The sequence below is a fragment of the Scardinius erythrophthalmus genome (genome assembly GCF_964197995.2).
Source record: "Scardinius erythrophthalmus genome assembly, chromosome: 17".
NCBI lineage: Eukaryota > Metazoa > Chordata > Actinopteri > Cypriniformes > Leuciscidae > Scardinius > Scardinius erythrophthalmus.
Window position 1 is genome coordinate 38,064,480 of NC_138237.1, and position 24,853 is coordinate 38,089,332.

General features: G+C 40.6%; 1 protein-coding gene across 3 annotated transcripts in view; it reads left to right on the top strand.

The window, feature by feature from the left end:
- Window positions 1–24,853, top strand: part of csf1rb (colony stimulating factor 1 receptor, b) — a 33,344-nt gene that overhangs the window by 6,182 nt on the left and 2,309 nt on the right. For 2 of the 3 annotated variants that reach the window (XM_081390499.1, XM_081390498.1), the window contains exons 4-19: window positions 294–453; window positions 539–734; window positions 2,028–2,149; window positions 2,233–2,341; window positions 2,452–2,645; window positions 2,729–2,844; window positions 3,106–3,232; window positions 3,335–3,439; window positions 9,775–9,885; window positions 15,496–15,658; window positions 16,619–16,689; window positions 16,772–16,878; window positions 17,328–17,450; window positions 20,403–20,514; window positions 20,603–20,702; window positions 20,787–20,892. In XM_081390499.1, the coding sequence (XP_081246625.1) occupies window positions 294–453; window positions 539–734; window positions 2,028–2,149; window positions 2,233–2,341; window positions 2,452–2,645; window positions 2,729–2,844; window positions 3,106–3,232; window positions 3,335–3,439; window positions 9,775–9,885; window positions 15,496–15,658; window positions 16,619–16,689; window positions 16,772–16,878; window positions 17,328–17,450; window positions 20,403–20,514; window positions 20,603–20,702; window positions 20,787–20,892 (2,022 nt within the window). The remainder of the gene's footprint in view (window positions 1–293; window positions 454–538; window positions 735–2,027; window positions 2,150–2,232; window positions 2,342–2,451; window positions 2,646–2,728; window positions 2,845–3,105; window positions 3,233–3,334; window positions 3,440–9,774; window positions 9,886–15,495; window positions 15,659–16,618; window positions 16,690–16,771; window positions 16,879–17,327; window positions 17,451–20,402; window positions 20,515–20,602; window positions 20,703–20,786; window positions 20,893–24,853) is intronic. The other variant, XR_014031917.1, reaches the window with a different exon arrangement.

Below are 24,853 nucleotides of genomic sequence, written 5' to 3' on the forward strand. Positions count from 1 at the left end.
TAATGCTATGGTAAATATATGTAACATAACAAGGACACTAAAATAAGGCTTTACTGGCATTTTTTAAACTTAAGTACAATGTAAAAACATCTACACACACACAATAAGTGTATTGTATCAAATGAAGAATCTAAATGTTTGTTTACAGTAAAGACACTTTTTATAAAGTGGGACCTGATTTCAATTCAAAGCCAGGCTATTCAGTTCCTCTAAAATCATTTCAGTTCCTGATTGTTGTAAGATTGTTTTGATTGCTTACTGCAAAAAAATTTATCAATATTTGTTCAACTTAGGTACTGAATCATGAAACAAAGAAAGACAAAAGGTGTGACATTTGCTTCACTTCCCTTTTGACTATTCATCAAGTCAACATGTCTGACGCAGGGAATTTAACCTGCACCGGGCAGAATAAAGCTGGAAAAAACAGTGTTACAGCAGTTCTTACAGTTGTAGGTGGGTTTCTTTATACCAGAGAGTGATACTCAAAAGTTTGTCTGTGAAATTGTGTTTAAGTCGTGGTCTTGCTGTTTTCTTTCAGATAAACCTTACATTAAACTTACTCCCATCCTGTCCTCTGAACTCAAGGTGAATAGAACGGATATTGAGGTGATGCAAGGGGATGTTGTTAAACTTAGTGTGCAAATTGAAGCATATCCAGAAGTTAAATGGACACGTTGGAAAACTCCTGAATTGAATCACACCCACGAAGAAACATTTCTCAGGATACATAAAAGGTTGAACAGACTTTTAGGTTATTTGTTTTTGTGCTTAGAATTATAAGGTGATCTGAGACCAGATCAGTTTTAGATAATGGGCCTTTTAAAGGGTTCGTTCACCCAAAAACGAATTAATTCTGTCATTAATTACTCACCCTCATGTCGTTCCAAACCTGTAACACTTTCGTTCATCTACGGAACACAAATGAAGATCTTTTTGATGAAATCTTAGAGCTTTCTGTTCCTCCACTGACAGTCCAGTAACTAACAGTTTGACTCTTAAGTCAAAGTCCATAAAGAGATCGTAAAAAACTAATCCATATAAATTGAGCGATGTAGTAAAAAATTTCTAAAGAGACTTGATCGCTTTACTTGATGAACAAATTTAATTTAGACTTTTATTCACATATTCACATTTTTCAGCGAACATAAACATAAACTCAACCAAACCAGCTTGACACGCTAGATCGAACTGATGAACCTCATAAAGCTTCTTGCAGAAGCTCAAACGTGATGCGTAACACAAGAATGAACTGGTTCTCACACGCCAAGCGAACATACTTGATCTTCCGTTCACCACAATTGATGTGTGAGCTGATGAATGTTTAAATGTGAATAAAAGCCTAAATTCAGTCTGTTCATAACATAACGCAATCGTGTCTCTTCAAAAAATTTGGATTAAACCAATCGATACATATGGATTAGTTTTACAATTTCTTTATGAACTTTTTGAAACGTCAAACTGGTAGTTGCGTAGCTGATAATGGAGATTTCATCAAAACGATCTTCATTTGTGTTCTGAACGAAAGTCTTACGGGTTTGGAACGACATGAGGGTGAGTAATTACTGACAGAATTAACTAACACTTTAAGGTTCACGGATCAGCTAAATGAACAGTAGAGTGCTGTGTAGATGAAAATGGAAATAACTATACTTGTCCTTGTTTCCCAATATTGTTCACATGTGTTATTATGATTTTCCTTGAGTTTACTAATTTACTTATTTATTAATTCATTCATTTTATGCCTTTATTATTTTTGAAAATATAAATTATTTTAGAATTGAAATGCAGGTGACTGCATAAGTCTCTGTCCTTATGATGCTATTAGTAGTCTAAGGTTACCCTAGAGTCTACAACCATTTTCAAGTACTACTTAAGTTACAATGGCAAAACTAAGATTAATCATAAGACAATTCTGTTATCTACTTATATCGCTTCCGGGAAACAAGACCCAGAAACATCAAACTGTTTAACAAGAACAAGCTCTGTTTTGTTAGGTGACACTGACCTTGTGTGTTTATATTCGACAGCAACAGCAATTTGTCCACAATCCTGCTGAGAAAAGTTGGAGTACAAGAATATGGTCACTACATCTTCACTGCCGGAAGTGCAAGTGTCAATGCCTCAATTGTTTTTACAGTTCATGTTTACCGTAAGTCTTAATAAAAAAACAAAAGATTACATAAATGAATGAAACCATAGTTTCATCTTTTTATTGTCTTTCCAAACATACAGAGAAACCTAATGCTGTAATTAAGTGGGAAAATGGAATTGCCACTTGTGTGGCGACTGGTTATCCCATACCCAGGATTCAGTGGTTCCAGTGTGAAGATGCCAGTGCTATGTATGTCCTATTTTTGGATATCAGATATATATGTTTTACAAGATAGTATGTTTTACAAGAAATGTGTGAGGATGCACTAATTTTCTGATTTTAATATTATTGAGTGACAGGTGTAAATACAACCATACATCAGCTGTGGAACTAATAGCCAGCCAGTCCACTTTGGGGAACGCCAGAGGGTATGGCCCAGTGCAGGTGAAGAGTGTGTTACCAGTGACTAACGCAAATACTAATTTAACCTTTGAGTGTGTGGCTACAAACATTGCTGGAAAAGATCGTGATAGCTTCACCTTTAAAATTTCATGTAAGCACCATTGCAATTGAGCACCATTTTTTGCATTTTTAAATGGAGTTGTTATTAGAGTATGTCATCTCTAATGTCTATAGATGTTCCTGGCAATACATCAGTGTGGTCAACTTCAGTGTTGATCACTGTTGTTCTCTCTGGAGCCTTCACTGTGATGATCTTATGGATGTTGATCCTTTTCTACAAGCACAGAAAGGTATTTTGTTAACGTCCGTTGTACTCACAAATGACACAATACATTCACTGTAAAAAAAATGCTGCTGCCTTACATTTCTAAATACAATCAACTTGGATGTTTAAGTCCTTTCAACTTAAATTCAACTTAAACTGACTTAAAAAACAAGTTGAATCTTGTATAACTTGTAAAAAAGTTAAAGCAATATAAAAACATATGTTGTCATAACCTATTGATCGTATAATTTTTACAGTGTCGATTTTTAACACCACTTTTTTTAAGGCACATAAATATGAAATCCAATGGAAAATCATTGAGGTGAATGATGGGAACAATTACACGTTCATCGACCCCACCCAACTTCCATACAACAAAAAACTGGAGTTTCCTCGAAATAAGCTGAAACTTGGTACTGCCACCATGCTCTCACTGTTTTACATGATCATAATTTAGTTGTTATTACAGATAAGAAATAACCACTGCAAAAAATAAACCATTGCTTTTACTTCAGGACAAGTTCTAGGAGCAGGAGCTTTTGGGAAGGTGGTGCAAGCAACCGCTTTTGGGCTTGTCAAGGACGAAACCGTTACACGAGTGGCAGTGAAAATGCTCAAGCGTAAGTTCAATGCATTTTATGACAGATCTGAGTATATTTTTTTTAATGAAAATTGCTGAATTAATATATATTGAGTGAATATATAAATATCTTAGATATAGAATCTGTTCACTTTAGGTAGCGAAAGTTGGGTTACGGATTATGTTCGTTCGTTTATTTATATAGCACCTGGCTACCACCGTAGTTCCAAAGTGCTGTACATTCCAATAAAAAGCAACACACCAATAAGACAAAACATGAAAACACCCATGTACTAATGTACTAAAATGCCAAAGAGTACAGATACGACTTTAAGCGGTCCTTAAAAACATTAAGAGTCAAGGAAGATCTAACATCCAGTGACAGATTATTCCCAATCTTGGACCAGCGACAGAGAAAGCACAATCATCCTTCAATTTGAGACGTGCACAAGGAATTATTAGAAGAAATTTGTTTGATGATCTTAGTCTTACGCCTGAAATGTAGGGCTTAATAAGCTTAATAAGTATTCTGGCGCCATTCAGTGAAGTCCTTTAAAAACTTATATCAGAATCTTAGGCTGTATCCTAAAATGTATTGGTATCCAACCTAAAAAATATAAAAAGGGAATAACATGATCCGTTTCCCCAGCATTCATTAATAACCTTGCAGCAGCAAGGGGACAATGTGTGTTTAACAGGTCCCAACATAAAGTGCACTACAATAATCTAGACAGGAAAATATAAGAGTGGACAACTTTTTCCAGGTCGCTAGCTGAGAGAATTGGTTTCAATTTGGCTATTGCTCTTACACAGAAGAAGCAATTACGAATCACCGTCTTTATCTGTCGATCAAATATGATAGATGAGTCAAAAAACACTGCAAGGTAACTTCTCAGATTAGCTTGAGTTAATGTTGTAGTCTTAAAGGTAAAAAGAAGCAGAAATAGAAGTCTAGAGTCTCACAAAATTGATGACTCAAATGATCAAATTTATAGTAAAATATCCCATTATAAGCTGTTACATTTGTCAAAAGTGTAGGCTACTGTTATGATAGTTTGATTATAAAGTATTTTTGAGACTATAGACTACTGTATATATAATCTCTGGGTTACCCATGTGACCTGGTTCCCTTAGAAGGGAATGAAAGGCTGCATTATGGTGTTGACACCATGGGAATAGCTTGAGCACGTGCCGGTGTCTGAAGCATGTGTGAAATCACACCAATCCTATTAGCTGATTGAGGTCAGGTGACAAAGTGTAGTATCGAGACCAGAAAAGGGCACCTATGTCAAGGATTCCCCAGATCTTAATTGTCTGGAGAAGCCGTGCAGGCATACGTGAAGTATTACAAAGCGCCGCAGCATCTCATTCCCTTCTCAATGAACCAGGTTACATAAGTAGCCCAGAGGCGTTCCCTTTCGAGGGAACTCAACTCTGTGTCATGGCGTTGACTCTATGGGAACGTTAATACCCACGCCGTCAGACTGAGCAAATGCCTGACCAAATGATGTTTGCATATGCACAAACCCTGTGGCCCACTGAACAGATTGACCCAGAAAGACTTCAGAGCCTGAGATCGAATCCATGTCCAAACTGTAAGCCTTATTTATAAATGTGTGTGGAAAGGTACAGCCTGCCGCAAAATAAAACTTATGGCCACTGAAGAAGGATTAACCCAGAAGGGCCTGAGATCCTGGAGTTGAATCCACATCCAAACTGTATATTTTATACTGATATTACTTAACTGCATGAACTGAATTATCTTAGAGCTGTGCATTTTTTGACTTATGGACATTACTCTGACAGTCACCTCTGATAACAGATTACTCTAAATTGTAATGTAGAAACCTAAATCTTCTGTTAGACTAAACCCTATGTATTGTGAAAAGCGTTATACAAATAAATGTGAATTGAATTGAATCGTATTGACAATCCAAAGTGGTCAACGTGAATCCCTAGTGCCCTGATTAGACTTAAGAGGTGAAGCTTCTCCTGCTCCAGCAAGTCAAATGGCAGAGAGGAGAAGGCTTGAAAAATTACCAGATGAACAGTCGAGAAAGGCACCTTTGGAGCGTAACCTGGCCTCGGGTCCGATGTAACTTTGACCAGTCTAGGGGCAAAATTGAAGCAGGGGGACGCAACTGAGACAGAGGACTTGGAAATCTTCCACTCTATTAAGCTAAGTTAATTCCAGCTACACATTTCCAAGCTGACTCCAAGGGCTCAAACCAAGCCTCAATAAACCTTCCAGGGGTGCAGAAAGATCTCAAGAAGGAACTCGCTGTCTGCAGATAGGCCTCAGACATCTGTTACCAGACAAAAAATTAGATACTAGGTGATGCTTCCTCACAGAAGCTCCATCAATGTGGAAGTGAAAAGCTGAATGGGGGCCATTTACAGCTTTCTTAGGAGTAGCAGGTGATTGTCCTGCTGGAAGACGCTCCTGGAAGAACTCTAGCACTGCACTAACTTGGCAGTGGACTGGGTCAATGTGTCGGGAGCGCACCACAGTGCAAGAGATGCTACCTCAGGGCATAAAGTTTCCTTGAGTAGAAATCTGGTACAGCTTGCAAATCTCGGGCCGGGGTGGAGAATCAGCCCTGTGCCTGACACAGAAGGCCACTCCTCGTCAGAATCTCCGAAGGAAAGCGTTCCAGGAGAGACACAATTTAAACGCACGGGGAAGAGACGGATGAAACGTGAAACCACATGCCCTTTAGGTCTTTATGATGCACTACGCTTCATCACCTGACCTCCGTTGGCTAATAGGATTGGCATGATTTCAGACACTGGCGCACACCTGTTCAGTGTCAACACTATGCGTTGAGTTCGCTCGAAAGGGAACTGGCTATTTGAAACTGTAGTTTGAATGAATCCCTTTTCTGTCACAGTGTCTGGTTTGTGTCTCGTTTTCACGGTGTCCTTCACATTGACTACAATTCCCAGCATTCTGTCTGTCACTTATCACTGTTCATTACACTCAGCTGTTGCCCGTAATCATTGTCCCAGCTGTTCATTGTTAGTCCTGTTAGATCTGTGTGTATTTATTCTCTGCCTGTTTCTGTAGGTGTACGGAGTCGTTAATTTGTGTCACCACACTTCTTGTCTGTTTATACCTGTTCTTGTTTGGATTGCTTCTCTGGATTTTTTACCTCTGCATGGATTACAACGATGTTGGATTGCCCTCTTAATAAATTACTGCGCTTGGATTTTCCTGCTTCCCGTGTGCATCCGTGACAGAACGACTCCGTCACCATAAATCCAGCAGTAATTTTCATTTTTTATTATTTTTTGTAGGATCTCGTCCCCAGTTACTATATGGATTCCACGTAGCGAACTTTCTCCCGCAGAGAGAGAGAAGGGCATCTCTTTACTAGAGTATTTTTCTAGATGTGCACAAAGGCATGAGGAAATCAGGATAGCTGAAGCGTCACCACGGGTCTCATCGAGCACTGGGACTTCGTCGATGGTTTCGTCCAGTTCAGAGACGGTACACATCCGTCAGAAGGGAAGAAGGAGGAGACCTGCGTCGGCCCAGTCAGAGACTGTCCGCGTCCCGTCTGCCCAGCCGGAGACTGTCCACGTCACGTCTGCCCAGTCAGAGACTGTTCACATTCCGTCTGCCCAGCCGGAGACTGTTCACGTCACGTCTGCCCAGTCAGAGACTGTTCACATTCCGTCTGCCCAGCCGGAGACTGTCCACGTCACGTCTGCCCAGTCAGAGACTGTTCACATTCCGTCTGCCCAGCCGGAGACTGTTCACGTCACGTCTGCCCAGTCAGAGACTGTTCACATTCCGTCTGCCCAGCCGGAGACTGTTCACGTCACGTCTGCCCAGTCAGAGACTGTTCACATTCCGTCTGCCCAGCCGGAGACTGTCCACGTCACGTCTGCCCAGTCAGAGACTGTTCACATTCCGTCTGCCCAGCCGGAGACAGATCAAGAGATGCCCATTCGTGTGGCTGCCAAGGCTATGATGGATTATTTGGAGCGTCTGACTCGGATCCTGGACATGCCAGTGTCCGTTCCTGAGCCGGAGCCAGTGTCCGTTCCTGAGCCGGAGCCAGTGTCCGTTCCTGAGCCGGAGCCAGTGTCCGTTCCTGAGCCGGAGCCAGTGTCCGTTCCTGAGCCGGAGCCGGTGGTGCCAGTTCCAGTGCCGGAGCCGGTGGTGCCAGTTCCAGTGCCGGAGCCGGTGGTGCCAGTTCCAGTGCCCGAGCCGGTGGTGCCAGTTCCAGTGCCCGAGCCGATGGTGCCAGTTCCAGTGCCCGAGCCGGTGGTGCCAGTTCCAGTGCCCGAGCCGGTGGTGCCAGTTCCAGTGCCCGAGTCGGTGGTGCCTGTTCCTGAGCCAGTTCCAGTGCCCGAGCCGATGGTGCCAGTTCCAGTGCCCGAGCCGGTGGTGCCTGTTCCTGAGCCCGAGCCGGTGGTGCCTGTTCCTGAGCCCGAGCCGGTGGTATCTGTTCCTAAACCGGTGGTGTCTGAGCCGGTGGCGTCTGTTCCTGAGCCGGTGGCATCTGTTCTAGTTCCTGAGCCGCCGGTGGTGTCTGTTCCTGAACCTGAGCCGGTGGTGTCTGTTCCTGAGCCGGTGGTATCTGTTCCTAAACCGGTGGTGTCTGAGCCGGTGGCGTCTGTTCCTGAGCCGGTGGCGTCTGTTCCAGTTCCTGAGCCGCCGGTGGTGTCTGTTCCAGTTCCTGAGCCGCCGGTGGTGTCTGTTCCAGTTTCTGAGCCGCCGGTGGTGTCTGTTCCTGAACCTGAGACGGTGGTGTCTGTTCCTGAGCGGTGGTGTCTGTTCCTGAGCCTGCGCCGATGGTGTCTGTTCCTGAGCCGGTGGTGTCTGTTCCAGTTCCTGCGCCGGTGGGGTCTGTTCCAGTTCCTGCGCCGGTGGTGTCTGTTCCAGTTCCTGCGCTGGTGGTGTCTGTTCCAGTTTCTGCGCCGCCGTGGCCGCCCGAGGGGTCGTCTCCGCCGTGGCCGCCCGAGGGGTCGTCTCCGCCGTGGCCGCCCGAGGGGTCGTCTCCGCCTTGGCCGCCCGAAGGACCTGCCCCGTCCCGGTCGCCTGCACAGCCGGATCCGCCCTGGCCGCCCAAGGGAAAGTCTCCGCCCTGGCCGCCCGAGGGGTCGTCTCCGCCCTGGCCGCCCGAGGGGTCGTCTCCGCCGTGGCCGCCCGAGGGGTCGTCTCCGCCTTGGCCGCCCGAAGGACCTGCCCCGTCCCGGTCGCCTGCACAGCCGGATCCGCCATGGCCGCCCAAGGGGTCGTCTCCGCCGTGGCCGCCCGAGGAGTCGTCTCCGCCTTGGCCGCCCGAAGGACCTACCCCGTCCCGGTCGCCTGTACAGCTGGATCCGTCCTGGCCGCCCGAGGGAAAGTCTCCGCCCTGGCCGCCCGAGGGAAAGTCTCCGCCCTGGCCGCCAGATGAACTGTCACTCCCTGTCCCCGTTTCCCTCCATGGACCTGGCCCACCTTCCCTCCCCCTGATCCTCCACCATTCCACCTCCCTCCTGAACTCTTGTGTTGTGTTTTAGTGTTGTCATGGAACGTCTGGTAGCCGCTCCGTAGAGGGGGGGTTATGTCACAGTGTCTGGTTTGTGTCTCGTTTTCACGGTGTCCTTCACATTGACTACAATTCCCAGCATTCTGTCTGTCACTTATCACTGTTCATTACACTCAGCTGTTGCCCGTAATCATTGTCCCAGCTGTTCATTGTTAGTCCTGTTAGATCTGTGTGTATTTATTCTCTGCCTGTTTCTGTAGGTGTACGGAGTCGTTAATTTGTGTCACCACACTTCTTGTCTGTTTATACCTGTTCTTGTTTGGATTGCTTCTCTGGATTTTTGACCTCTGCATGGATTACAACGATGTTGGATTGCCCTCTTAATAAATTACTGCGCTTGGATTTTCCTGCTTCCCGTGTGCATCCGTGACATTTTCTTTCCATGACACATTGACATCACAGTACAGAATGGCTTTTTTGGCATTATCCTGAACGTACAAACATTAATTTCATGTGTAATTGAACAGAAGAGAGGCTTTAGGAAGCTTGTGTAACCGTCACATCATTTGCATTTCCCGGCAAAAATGAGTCCTTCACATAACAGTCAGTCCACATGCTTTCATAGACAACCTAGGAATTCGGTGAAGGCCTGGTTTTTTAAGTTTTGTTACAAGTTGTTGGCAATTAAAAAGCAATTAATACCGTACATGAAGATTCTTAAATATAGCCCCTTTTAAAATCAGGATCTAAATATTCGCCCTGGACATATATATTGGACTGCCAGAGAATAAGGGTTAATCCAAAAACCCAATCACTCAAGATCATTGATTTTTGTTTAGAACTTGATAGAATAATTTCAATCTCTCTATTTCTGTCCCTCCACCCCAAACAGCCAGTGCCCGCTTCGAAGAGAAAGAAGCACTCATGTCCGAGCTGAAGATCTTAAATTACATTGGGCCGCATGAAAACATCGTCAATCTGCTGGGGGCATGTACTCAGGAAGGTACGTCAAAGGCATATTCTCACATTAATAAGCAGTGAAATCAGATGAAATCTGTAAGATTATCACTATAACAAAGAAAGCACTTCTTTTCATATTTAGAAAGAAACATGAATTCATCAAATTCATTGAAAGTGACTTATAGTGAAACATGTGCTCCCTTAGATATTTGAGCCGCACAATAAACTATTTAATAAAGTGAACTACAATATTTACCAATATTTTTGATTTATATTTACACTTACTTAATCAGTTAACTTTTTTAACAGCCATAATTAGTTAACTGATAAAGGCGCTGTCTGCTGGGTTTGTTAAAAATAGGCCCATAAATCAGCATCCGACAAGAAATACGGGTGTTTTTGGCCGAAGACAAATATAAGTAGTTATTATTAACACTTTTTTTATATAACGCCTCTAAGTAAGTGTTTTTTTTTATATGCTGTTAATCTACAACTTATTCTTGTTTAAATTAAATTCTGACACTATAGAAAGCATGCAGTTTAAACTGTGTATATTTATTTTGATTAAAGAAAAATTGTATAAGCCCCATCAGCAATTTTAAGCATTTTTTTTTTCCAAAAAGATGGGGGAAAATATTTTAAAAACGTCCTGTTTATTTTACATGTGTGTTGAAATACATTACAGAAATAGTTTACACATAGCATTATACATTTAAAATTAATTACCTACATTTTATTTTACATTATGTAAGTTAAGAGCATTGGACCAGTGCATGCCTTCAAAATTGGTTAATTGAATTATTTGTTGCCCATTCACATTATTAGACTTGTAAACAATGTTGTTTTGAAGTTTTGTCATGTTATATGCTGGTCAAATAGCATGATGAGGGAGATCTATTCAGATAATCTTTAATTAATAATACAAAATCACTTATAATACCTGGGAGATTTATCCAGACTTTTCATAAACATTAACGAGAACCAAATGAAACACAGGGCTTAAATACATAGGGAATCAAAGAGAAACAAAGCAGATGCGAGGAATTAGGAACTATGAACTGAAGGAACTCAGCCCTTGTCCACACTAATACGTTTTTTTGAAAACGCATCTTTTTCTCTCCTTTTTGGCTTTCCGTCCACACTGAGACAGCGTTTTTATCTACACAGCTTTTTGAAAACGCTCTCCAAAGTGGATAAATGTAAAACGCTGTTTTCGTGTTGTAGTGTGGACTGTGAAAACGGGGGTATTTTAAAACGATGATGCAAGTTTAGTCATGTGACACATTTTGTACCAATAGATATTCTTGTTTATGTCGGTATTGTGCTTGTTATGTGCTATTCACTTTCACACAGTTGCTAAGATATGTTACTTTGCACTCTTCATATCACAGTCCTGCAAAGATGACAGAAAACTCACTCGCATTTGCTGTCCTGCGGTGAAACATGAGAGCAGTTTTAGCGTTTTAGACCAAACATATAATGGTGAGTGAGAGCGACCTGGGAGCGAATTCAGTGAATGGTGACATATTTAGCTAAATAAAACAATCCTGTCAGAAGAATTGCGTGAAAACTTGATTATGTCTGTATCATCTCAGTGAGCTGTCATGAGGGTTTACACATGTGTTGTAAGGTGAATTTAGCGTTTTCCAACGTTTCAGTGTGGATGAGAAAATTTTGGAAAACGCTTGAAAACGCTAGTGTGGACGGAGAGCGTTTTTTAACAAAAACTCAGTTTTCAAATCTATCCGGATTAATGTAGACGTAGCCTCAGGCATACAGGAACAGAGCAAACACAGTGAAAATGTTACCAAAACAGAACAGAATATACACGTTACAGGTTTGTGATGCTCTACATTGTAATTTTGCAGGCATTTTTTTAAATTTTCAGCATTAAACGTCATCTGTGCACGGAGCCCCCCTAGTCCCACTTTGGCAAAAAAAAAAATATTATAACTATCTTGTGGCCTCAAGATAGTAACTCGTGGCCTCAAGATAGTATCTCGTGGCCTCAGGATACTAACTAGTGGCCTCAAGATAGTAACTCGTGGCCTCAAGATAGTAGGCCTATATCTCGTGGCCTCAAGATAGTAACTCGTGGCCTCAAGATAGTAACTCGTGGCCTCAGGATACTAACTCGTGGCCTCAAGATACTAACTCGTGGCCTCAAGATAGTAACTCGTGGCCTCAGGATACTAACTCGTGGCCTCAAGATAGTAACTCGTGGCCTCAAGATAGTAACTCGTGGCCTCAAGATAGTAACTCGTGGCCTCAAGATACTAACTCGTGGCCTCAAGATACTAACTCGTGGCCTCAAGATAGTAACTCGTGGCCTCAGGATAGTAACTCGTGGCCTCAGGATACTAACTCGTGGCCTCAAGATAGTAACTCGTGGCCTCAAGATAGTAGGCCTATATCTCGTGGCCTCAAGATAGTAACTCGTGGCCTCAAGATAGTAACTCGTGGCCTCAAGATAGTAACTCGTGGCCTCAAGGTAGTAACTCGTGGCCTCAAGATAGTAACTCGTGGCCTCAAGATAGTAACTCGTGGCCTCAAGATACGAACTCATGGCCTCAAGATACTAACTCGTGGCCTCAAGATAGTAACTCGTGGCCTCAAGATAGTAGGCCTATATCTCGTGGCCTCAAGATAGTAACTCGTGGCCTCAAGATAGTAACTCGTGGCCTCAAGATAGTAACTCGTGGCCTCAAGATAGTAACTCGTGGCCTCAGGATACTAACTCGTGGCCTCAAGATACTAACTCGTGGCCTCAAGATAGTAACTCGTGGCCTCAAGATAGTAACTCGTGGCCTCAAGATAGTATCTCGTGGCCTCAGGATACTAACTCGTGGCCTCAAGATAGTAACTCGTGGCCTCAAGATAGTAGGCCTATATCTCGTGGCCTCAAGATAGTAACTCGTGGCCTCAAGATAGTAACTCGTGGCCTCAAGATAGTAACTCGTGGCCTCAAGATAGTAACTCGTGGCCTCAAGATAGTAACTCGTGGCCACGAGAAAGTGAGTTTTTTCAAGGAACGTTCCTTTTAATGTTTCCATGGCGACGCGTCACGCGATACACCGCAGCCACAATAATACTGTATGACAGATGTGTCGCTTTTATTTCGCTTTTCCTTTTTTATTCAAAATATTCACAAACTTGCTTACCATGTCATCAACTAGCCCCTGAGAGTACGGCGCCACATTTAGAATGTTCAGTGCTGCCAGATCCAAACTGTGCTTTCGCGCATTGGCTGGCGCTGAGCCAGAGTCGGACGCGTTCAGCGCTGTCATCACAACTAAGCAGTTTTTTCAACTTCATAATGTTTATTTTTGGTTTCAGATATTTAAATACACATAAGCACGAGTAAAACAATACATTTGGAGTTTGTAAAACACACTGATGTCTGTGGAAGCAGCAATAACAATCTATTCAAAGATAATTTGCCGACATGTGTTATTCATATTAGACAAACATAGTGCAAGACAAGGAACTATAAAGTTTACTCTATTCTTCTCAGTTCACCGGCCACTTTCTTGCATTTATTTCGGGAGAAACTGAATTCACGTGCTGTAAATCCGACGGACAACATTGCAGCGCCCATCATGTTATTATAGATCAAGATTATTTATAAATGGTTTTAAACGACTAAACACACTCACTTACACGTATGTGAGAATCGGAATATCAGATAGGCTAGTTGATGACATGGTAAGCAAGTTTGTGAATATTTTGAATAAAAAAAGCAAAAGCAAAATAAAAGCGACACATCTGTCACATAGCTGCCAACTTTTGAGTTTTGCTTGGAGTGAGATTTTTGGAGAGGGGGGAGGGGGGGTGTAAAAACAATTATTGCATCACAATAAGTGTATTGTGATTGTCAAAACATTTTAGTAACTAAACTGAATTTTATTAGGTTTAGTGACATGGTTCAATTTCTGGTAAGCTGCGCTTTTTTATTATTTCAATTCAATTATTGTGATTTGATTTAATATTGACTCATTTGGATAAATATTAGGTATAGGCTACACAAGATAGGCATTCATTTTTCTCAAGAAAAAAACAACTCACCTAATGCTGTAAACATACAGAGAGCCCTATCAGCTATTATTTAAGGTAAAAAATAACACAAATTAAATATAATGCGTTTTTTTACTATACATTTTTTTATATTTTATATATTTATATAATAAATATGCAATATAGTACACATATTTAGCAAAATACTCTCTATAGCTTTTTTTCTAGCCAACTAACGTGCTATAGCCTATACTATTATGGTCATTAAATGGCTTTCCTGAGGTAAATGTTATGTGACATAATTGTTCTCCAGCTGTTTTATTGACCCCTTTGTTTGATTGATTGGTCGATATTATGTATGAGGAATATACATTTCAGTAAGTTGTACTGTATCTTTCAACAGTGTTCATTTGTGTTTTAATGTTATTTACTATCAGCTAGAGATGATCGGATCACGTGCCGCTAGGGATCTGTCGCGTCACATTTACAAGCGCCAAAACGGTATTTATTGTCTGAATTTCGTAATGAAAGTGACAGAATCTGAGAGCTGCGATTTTTTTTAATATCATAAGTAACCTGCCCTGTCTAGTCTGTCGGTCTCCGTGTCCTCTTTGCTTCGCGATTTTTCTGTGCGTGAGAAAATGGATGTGTGTCGTGAGAGCGTGTGAAAAGTGTCAATTGTGTGTGTCTCACGGTGAATGCGTGAGAGTTGGCAGCTATGCTGTCATAGGCCCCGATCACACCTGACGCGTTTTTTGCAGTGAGAGGCGCCTGTTTTCAATTGGTTTCCTATGGCAGCGAGCGTTCTGCGCGCTGTTTATGCGCCTTCTGCGCCTCGCGTTTTACCGCCTGCTGCGCCTCGCGTTTTTGAAGTTGAAAAAAAAGCAACTCCGAGCGGAAAAAGCGCCCGACGTCATCGCGTTTTTTTTCACTGTCCAATCGAGTGAATGGAGAGGCGGGCCTTCCGTTTTAGTGATGAAAGCTACAGTTGATTGAACGCCCGGAGAGTGCGATGATGGAGGATAAACTTGTGGTGCTCTCGCGGGTTACCAGGAGCTTAACGACTCCACGAACCGTAACTATCACAATGTTAACAGAAAGTAAATAAAAGTAATAAAAGGCAGATTTGACGTTTACTTGACTGACAGGACAGCTGTTTCAGTGGTTGCCTAGCAACATAAAAAAACGCAGCACACTGCTCGTTCTGTGTGATGGTAAGTGCAGTGCACCTCGCGTTTTCGAACCTGAAAAACGCGTCAGGTGTGATCAGGGCCATACAGTATTATTGTGGCTGCGGTCAATCGCGTGACGCGTCGCCATGGAAACATTAACATGGAAACGTTCGCCTTGAAAAAACTCACTTTCTCGTGGCCACGAGTTAGTATCTTGAGGCCACGAGTTACTATCTTGAGGCCACAAGATAGTTATAATAATTTTTTTTTGCCAAAGTGGGACTAGGGGGGCTCCGTATCTGTGCAATCACCAGACTGGTTATAAAATATAATGAATATATATATATATATATATATATATATATATATATATATATATATATATATATAAAATCAGTAGTGTATTAGCCTAGTTGTAAAAAGATCAGTGTCGGCTAATGTCTGAATCTGACTTTGATCTGATATAGGGCCGATGCTGATGATCACGGAGTACTGCTGTCACGGTGACCTCCTCAACTTCTTGCGTCAACGAGCAGAAACATTTGCAAACACTTTTCTTGGTCTTCAAGGTTTCCCAGAGGATTCAAACCTCTACAAGAATGTGACCGTTCAAAATAACCGTTCTGCAAGGTATGTTCATGTCAGAGTCATATAATAATGAAAGGCTTGCCTTGTACCACCACTTCTTTTTTAGCAACTGTGATCAATGCTATGTTATTACATTTCCAAGTATCATTAAAGCATTCTTCTTCCTATCCTGCTGGGAAAACATAAAAGCACATGAAGGTGGTCAGGCACTTTTTGTTGCAAGGTGGTTTACCAGATCAAAACTGAGGTCCCTGAGCTTGTTGGGACTAATTGGACCAGCTACCATCAGAAGCTGGTTTTAGTTTGATTGTCATTGTCCAGCTCACTGGACTCTGAAGGAGGACGGAGACTGGACATTCAGGCGTGGCGGCGGCCATCTTGCACGAGGGCTCTGGCGCGGTGGCGGTCATAATGGACGAGGGCTCTGGTGCGGCGGCCAGCTGGGACGAGGCTCTGGAACGGCGGAGGCCATCTTGGGTCGAGGCTCTGGAAGGGAGGTCTCGGCGGGACGAGGCGGCCATGACGGAAAGGGAATCCGAATCTGCTTCTTCTGTGGTGTAGGACAATCCACAGGATGTTGTCGATGTATTCCCTCAAGGAACACATGGTGGGAATAGATGGAAAATGCCTGAAGAGTGGATCATCCAGACCCATCCAAAAGAGGGATTTGAGGGTTCCAGGACACCTGGTAAACGAGGTGGAGGAATTCCCCAATGTAAGTCTCAATCGGGCAGTGGTCCTGGGAGATGGCAAGAAGCAGATCGACCGGGTCTGGGGGACTGAGGAGGATGCCCACATTGTTGTATCTGTCGGTAATAGGTCCGGTCTTCTGTTACGGAAGCAGACTCTTCATGTGAATTTTGGCCATTCACACTAGCTAAATCTGATTGGATTTCAATTGGGTTTGCACAAATAATCGGATTTGGACTGTGAACATAGCCTAAATGTGCTGTGGTTGTGGTGTCTCTTCTATTGTCAAACATGTACACCTTTCTCTTTTAGGAACACTTGTCATGGCTCAGAGAGCTTTACCGACGCACAATCAACACAGACGTCAAAAGACCTTTGTCAGGGTAAAGTAATAAAGTAAAGCAGACCAAATGTTCTGTAATGGGAAAAACTGGGCATCCTTATCATTTTGGACTTTTCCAACAGAATCTTGCAATGAAGGAGGGGACGACGTGTGGTCATTGGATAGTATTGATTTGCTGAAGTTCTCCTTTCAAGTGGCACAGGGAATGGAATTCCTAGCCTCCAAAAATGTAATATTTCTCAGTTATATGTTACATATATGTGTGTCAAAATTGTAGCTACTGTGGAAGATTTTATAAATATCCCTGCTAAACAGGTACTGGGGCTGCTGAGCTACAAAATAACAAAAAAGTAGCATATATAAAATCAGATCTGAGGGCAAAATGGGGAACTGATATGAGGAAGTTCTATGCACTACTTATAATGTTACTTTTTTAAGATTTTTTGTTGTTGTTATTGTCATTTTGGAAATGTGACAGCCACAGTCAAATTTTACTTTTAATATAGAAAAGAGTTGAACAAAGTGATTGTCAAGGAACTAAGTAATAATACAGTGCAGAATTTTAATTCTTGAATTTCTTTTTAGATGCCAAACTGCACAAGACTAATTATGTGAGAGATTAAGTAAATATATATATTTTTTGGTACACTGTAATTTTATAATGCTGTTTATGATCAGTGTATTCACAGAGATTTGGCTGCACGGAACGTTCTTGTGTCTGACCGCAACATTGTGAAGATCTGTGATTTTGGCCTTGCACGAGACATCATGAACGACATGAATTATGTAGTGAAGGGAAATGTAAGTTTTTTTTTTTTTTTTTATTATGAACAATTCAGCATTTTGGGGCCAGATTTCTAACAGCTTGCTCCAGCACAAATCCTCTTTTGGTATTAAAAACTAGCGCTGAAAAGGCGTGGACAGGGTTATTTTTGCGACTGACCTTATTGCATATGCATTTGTCGGAGTTTCCCTTTCAGACAGAAAATGTATGTGAGGAGAGCATTTAAATGTATCATGCAAGGTGATTTACTAAGGTTTGCGCTTGTCAATTCACTAGTTTTTGTGCCATTATTTAAAGTCCCCCTGTAGTCAATAATTTTATCCCTTAAAACTTTGATCAGCAAAATGACATATTTAAATGTTTTTTCCTTGAAAAAAAAAATGTTCCTGCCTTGAAATAGCTTGAATATAACTCGACACCCTTGCCTCATTTAGTATACACGGTCCTATGAATATGCAAATGAGCCCCGCCTCCACTCACTCACTCAGCTCAGAGATCCACTGGTTGGCGATCACACGTTGATCTGATTGGTTACAAGGTAGTTTGTGACGTCAGAAACACCAGCGATTTCAAAGCGTGTGTTTGAGACTGTCTTTGGTTCACTGCAGTTTTAAGGAGAAAATACTCAGCAATGGTGTCGACTTATGAATTATGAATTAATTATGAATACATTGTGTCTCAAACCAGACACTAATTTGCTCTTCTCTTGGTAGATTGTGTTGGTCATTATGGAAATTAACCCCTGCTTGGCGTTTACGGCCCTTACCCCTTTCCCCCAACAGGAGGTCGACTTCAAAGTCTCCTCTGTCCAAGATACCCCCCCCCCCCCACCAGCCTGATCTGAAAGCAAACACAGATTTCCTTCATGTGTTAAGACTGCAGCTGACTGCCACCATTTTCCAGCCCCCACTTATGTCACAAAAACTGCATTCAATTTTCTATAGTCTATGCAAAATCTCCAAGTTCCATATACAACCTGTATGAACATTTAGTACCAAGACTGTCAAGATTTCTAACAATTTACTTGTTGCGGATGACTCGTGAATACCTAGTAAGAGAATTCTTACTAGGCTATATTAATTCTTCTTGATTTAACTGCTCCATCTCGCACAACATATTATTAGATGGGATACACTAAAGGAAATGTTGGTACAACCATGGCTTGGTTTAAATCTTATCTCTCAGGTCACACCCAATTCATACAACTAAGGCAGTTCAGAACATTTCCCCTGTTCCTCAAAATTTGCAATTTTGCTCCTTACTTCTAAGGCTCTTAACACACTTGCTCCCTTTTGATTGTATGATCTTCTTTCCATGTATACTTGTACTTGGATCATCTTTTACATTCACTAGTTCTTCCTCCGACGTGTATGATTACTCTGAAGTCTCAAGCTTTAGCTACACTCTCTTACTCTCTTACTCAAGACAGTCGGAATTGTGACAGTCTTTAAATCTCAAATCTTACCCTGTTAAACAGGCTTTCTGGTGACTGTTTCCTTGTATTTTTCATTGCTCGTGGTGTTCTTAAGATGCACTTGTGTGTTTTAGGCCAAACTGAGGGCCTACCACCTGCCTAATATTGTGAAGGTCTCATGCATCGAAGCATGAACTCCACAAGACCTCTGAAGGCGTTCTGTGGTCTCTGGCACCAAGACTTTAGCAGCAGATCCTTTAAGTCCTGCGGGTTGCAAAGTGGGGCCTACATGGATCGGATTTCTTGGTTTGCTAAGATCTGGGGAATTTGGAGGCCAATACTTTGAATTCTTTATCATGTTCCTTAAACCATTCCTGAACAATTTTTGCGGTGTGGCAGGGTGAATTAGAGCCACTGCCATCAGAGTACATCTTTGCCATGTACGTGATCTGCAGCAATCTTTAGGTAGGTGTCAAAGTAACATTCTCATGAATGCCAGGACCTTAGGTTTCCCAGCAGAGCATTGTCCAGAGCATGAAGGTGCTTTCGGTGGCGGACAGGGCTCGTTATGGGCACACTGACTGAATAATAATAAGCAAATTTAGAAGGGAATTAATGTATATAAAATTAATAGAAAATCATAAAACATTAATCAATTCAGCATGGATTGTGTATGTTTTATCATTGCATTTAAAGTAGCAGTTGGTAAACATAATTTTCCTTGTACCTGTCTCTGGCAAAAGTGATTTAATAAAAAAATTAACACCATTGACACCATTATATGAGAACTATGAATACGAGAGTATAACACCTAGCATCCCTTCATTGGCTTCCAGTCAAATTTTGGATTAAGTATAAGATGTTATTATTTGATTTTAAGGGCTTAAATGGGATGGCACCAAGTTACATTAGTGAAATTCTTCAGCAACATACATCCTCTAGGCCTTTAAGATCTGCACAAAGGTGTCAGCTAACCATTCCTAAGTCTCAACTTAAATCCAAAGGAGACGGGCCTTCTCTGTTGCAGCTCCGCGTTTATGGACCAGTTTACCCCTCCATGTTAGATCTTGTGCCACCCTTGATGCATTTAAACCATATTTAAAGACTCATCTCTTCTCTCTTGCATTTGATTGTCATTAAACGTTTTGTAATTGTTTTATACTTTGTTTTATAATCTTAGATTATATGTGCTGGGCTGTATGTAAAGCACTTTGGCCAACGTGTGTTGTTTTTAAATGTGCTATATAAATAAATGTGATTGATTGATTGGTTGGTTGATTGATTGATCGAACTGAACTGAGCTTGACGATGACATCACGGTTTTCTCCAGAGCAGCTATAAATGAACTAAATTAATAACTTTTTTACAACTAAAGTGAACCATCACTGAACTTACTTAAACTGGACTATGACGCTATTTTCTTTTAGAAACAAACTTTGTTGCATTATTCTCCTGTTATCTCTGTAAAGCTGCTTTGGAACGATCTGTATTGTAAAAAGCGCTATATAAGTAAAGGTGACTTGACTTCTTACACTCTGTTTGACTGGTTCTACAGGCTCGGCTGCCAGTAAAATGGATGTCACCTGAAAGCATTTTTGAATGTCTTTACACAGTACAGAGTGATGTCTGGTCATATGGCGTCCTTTTGTGGGAGATCTTTTCCTTGGGTGAGTGAATTTACTTGTTCATACCTATTAAAATGTTCATTTCATGAAGGTATTTTCTTGGTATTATGGCGCTTTTTTCTGTTTTTAGGTATGAGTCCTTACCCTAATGTTGTGATTGATGCTCAATTCTATAAGATGATTAAAGATGGTTATCACATGCCACAACCAGATTTTGCCCCTCATGAAATGTGAGTTTATAAGCATTTGAAAAGTTTTAGAAAAGAAACAATAAATACTAAGCAAATCTCTATAAGTGACTTGATCTTCTGTAGGTACACAATGATGAAAATGTGCTGGAGTCTGGAACCAACTCTGCGTCCCACCTTTGCCAACATCAGAGAATTTATTGCAAAGTTGCTGCCAAATCAATCCAGCCAGGTGAGGCGATAAAGCACATTGTTAGAACAATTTCCTCTGGTGTAAAAGCAAACAAAATATAGCCATGTTTCTTGTATTTATCATTTTGCTGATTTTCTATTTTGACACAGTGTAGTCTTCTTGTTAACGGAGAACGTCCTCAAAACTTTGGCTAACATTCTGGCAGGGTTCTCTCAAGGATATAAACAGACATTCTTCCAGTAATGTTAATAGAACATTTGTTGAAAGTTATTTAAAGCGTAACTCTCGCCAAAATGCAACCTAGGCTCTTTTTGTTAATCTACTCGAGGCAAACTTTCGTTTAAAAGCATAATTAGAATGGAAACGCCACTTTTAAGTTTTACCATATTTTCGTTTTAGGTTAAATGCCTTTTGAATGGGAGTGAATGGGGCACGACTATGATAGCATCAAAAATCACTATTTTTAAAACACTAAGAAGGCTCGACACAACATGAAACTTTGCTGGAAGTGTCACCAGCGGCTCTACACATGAACTCCAGCATTGAGAACATTGTGTGTGTACACAGAGTTTACTAGAATTTAAGTTTACAGAGTTTACTCCTGCTTACTAGAATTTTACTAGATAGAGTTTAGTTTACACAGAGATACTTCAAGCAAAGTTTCATGTTGTGTCGAGCCTTCTTAGTGTTTTAAAAATAGTGATTTTTGATGCTATCATAGAAGTTACCCATTCACAAGGCAATTTGACTGAAAACGAAAAAACGATCAAACTTAAAAGTGGCGTTTCCATTCTAATTATGCTTTTAAACAAAAGTTTGCCTCAAGTAGATTAACAAAAAGACCGCTCATCAATGTTCTGGTGTTTGCACCATTATTTACCACCCCAAAAAGAAATGACCCAACTGTTCTTTAATGTGCGTGTCATCAGTCGATCACGCACAGAACTTCTCCGCTCCCATCGGCGCTGTTTTGAAATTGCACTCTCACGCTAATTTGCTCTGTTTAGTAAATCTGGCCCTTATTTCACTCAAAACCAGATTCCTGTTTTATTTCAGGATGCAGCAAAAATAGTGAGACTTATAGTGAGACTGAAGGGTGTTGTATTTGTGGGTTTCTCAGAAATATCACATGACTCATGTCACTTTTTTTATTATGTTGCTTACCAGAAACCACTCTTCTTACACACGATACTCCGCAAAAAGGTTGTGATTCCTAACCACAGCAATATATATACAGTATATGTATATATATATATATATATATATATATATATATATATATATATATATATATATATATATATATGTATATATATAATTATTGAAGTTTGAGACTTTCATCTTGATAAACAAAAGGAAAGGAATCCTTTTTTTACATATTGCTGTATAAGCATTTATAAAGGAGATTTAAAGGCTCAGTTTAATATTTCTATGTTCTGTATCACTGTGTTGTGTTTGTTTCCTTTTTCTGTTTAGAAGATCAGTGAGTCTTTAAATCTCCTTTATAAATGCTTTACAAGACATAACTAGTCCTCACTTTAGATGAGCTCACAAAAATAGTGAACTGACCTCTACTAAATGCTTTATAACTCCTGAATTTACAAAATTTACTTACACTTAAGTGATCTTATGAATCACTGACAACTCCGAAATAATTGGTTTGTTAATAATGCTATACTTCATTTAGAAATGATAAATTGATCATTAATAAAGTATGAAAATACAATTATTAAAAACATTATAGATATGCTTCTAAATCAATAATACAGCATTTATAGCTGTATTCATAAACTGCTTATTAATGTATATTAATGCTTTATAAATGATGAATTAACTGTTTACTACAGCAGGCACCTTGATATCAATTTGACGTCAAAAGTTAGTCAAGACTTGATCAAGATACATATCATTTTATGGTCAGTTTGAAAGGCAATGTCTTCCAGTGGTAATAGGGTGAAAAGAGAAAGTTAATACCCTCACTGAAACTGGTTTATGTATATGCAGGTCAATATGTTTGACATTCAGTTTACATCAAATCAGTGTCATGGATTGGTTTTGACGTCAATTTGATTTGCATATGTGACCATTTTTTGACATTGATTTTGACATCAATTTGATGTCTTTTCAACATCAATTTCCCACTGATTAATAGCGTGCAGTTATTATAAAGTGTTACTGAAAGGTCATAGCACACCTCTTCGATAAACCGGTCGATTTGACACCTCATTCATGGGTCTACGACAAGCGGTGCGGGAGGAGTAGCGTGCCAAAGTTTAAGTATGAGCAATAACAATAGTTATGCCTTGCCTGTGGAAGTCCACCTTAATGTAAAGTGGCATATTTATATATTCATATTTCTGTCACCTAATATATAGGCACAATCTGCCTATATATTTCATATTTCAATATGTTTCACTCAGTTTCTCACATTTCAGTCTGGCAACATAGTTTGGCAAAAGCCCAACTAGTAAAATGTGTTCAAGTTTGTGTAAAAATAACACATTAACTAATGTGAGTGAGAATACATTAATTACTCGTCAGGAATGATATCCTCCTCTGGATCAGGCCGCACATTGCATTACTCTCCTGAGGTGAAAACACAAGCTTAACCTTAACTGCTTTCTCATCTCGCCAATGCCTTTCTTTAGCATTACATACATGTTCTTTGAAAACATACGGCAATCGCTGAAAGAGGAAACATTTCGATTGCTAAAGGAAACACTAATCAGCATAATGGTGACTTCAAATGACATTTTCAACATATTCAATAAAACATCAACTCTGACTAGAGCTAAACATCTGTTAATTACAATAAAGAACTTAGAACTTTAGACATTAAATAAATAAAATCAAAGTGTATTGTAATAAGTGGAGATAGCAATGCTGTTTTGGAGTTGTTTAATCCTCCTCTGAGAGATTTAATGTGTTCTTTTATGTGCAGTCGACTTGTTCCTCTGTGATCCTGCTTGTTAACAGCAGGTGTTCATCACTAATGGTCAATCATAACTTAATTATCTCATTAACTGCAGTTGCTTCTGTTGTGGCAAAAACAATAATTAAACAATCATCATCACTGCATAAGAGACACCAAGAATCAAATTGTATTTTAAAAGATATTTATTCTCTTGTAAGAGGCTTAGTCACAAAATCACAGCAGCTCCCCCGTGACGTGAGCCAGACCTGACACCCAGCCCAGGAAACTCCCTTCTTATACTCCTTCTTCAAGGTCTTTCCTCTGCAGTTTTCCACTCGCCCAGCATGGCCACATCTAGCTGATCTAGAGTAGAATGACCCCTCTAACCCCCCTTGGCTAAATTATCTTCCATACCGAAAGAGTTAAAGTTACCATTTGTCTTACTGTGTGTGTCTTGCTTACGCCAGGTGCACAAACATACATAAATTCCAGAAGAGAAACGAATGCTTAAAACCACACAATGTCTAAGAAAGTTAATAAAAAAAAGTAAAATATCAATTTTTCTACAACACTTCAGTGTTACGTTTTACACTCTGTAGATTCGACCCATATAGACATCGAATAGTGTTAATTTCACACTAAGGATTTTGCTATGTATCACGTCACTAAAACATGGGATTTATGCTGCCCTCATGTGCCATTGGAAATCTCCTGCTTCCGAAGTCGTGATTACGAGCTCATCGCGTTGAACATGAATCATGGAGGACACCATGCCTATTTATTGGGAAAATCTTATTAAAACTAAAATGATATTTAGCATCCTATTCATTGAAAACCATTTAAACATCCGATATCTAGATATCTCTGTCCAGGAGTGTTTTGCTTTCTTCTTGTGGAACATAGATTCAAGTTAAATGTTAAATGACAACTGTTTTCCAAAGTTCCCCCATGTGGCTGTGTTGTTGATGTTTTCTCATGAGGACTCGAAGGTCACACACAGTCAACAGAGGTTTCCAGCCCTGCCCTTCCCCTTTGCATTTTACAAAAAGTGGCACACAAATTGCAAAACTCAGTAATTACATAAAT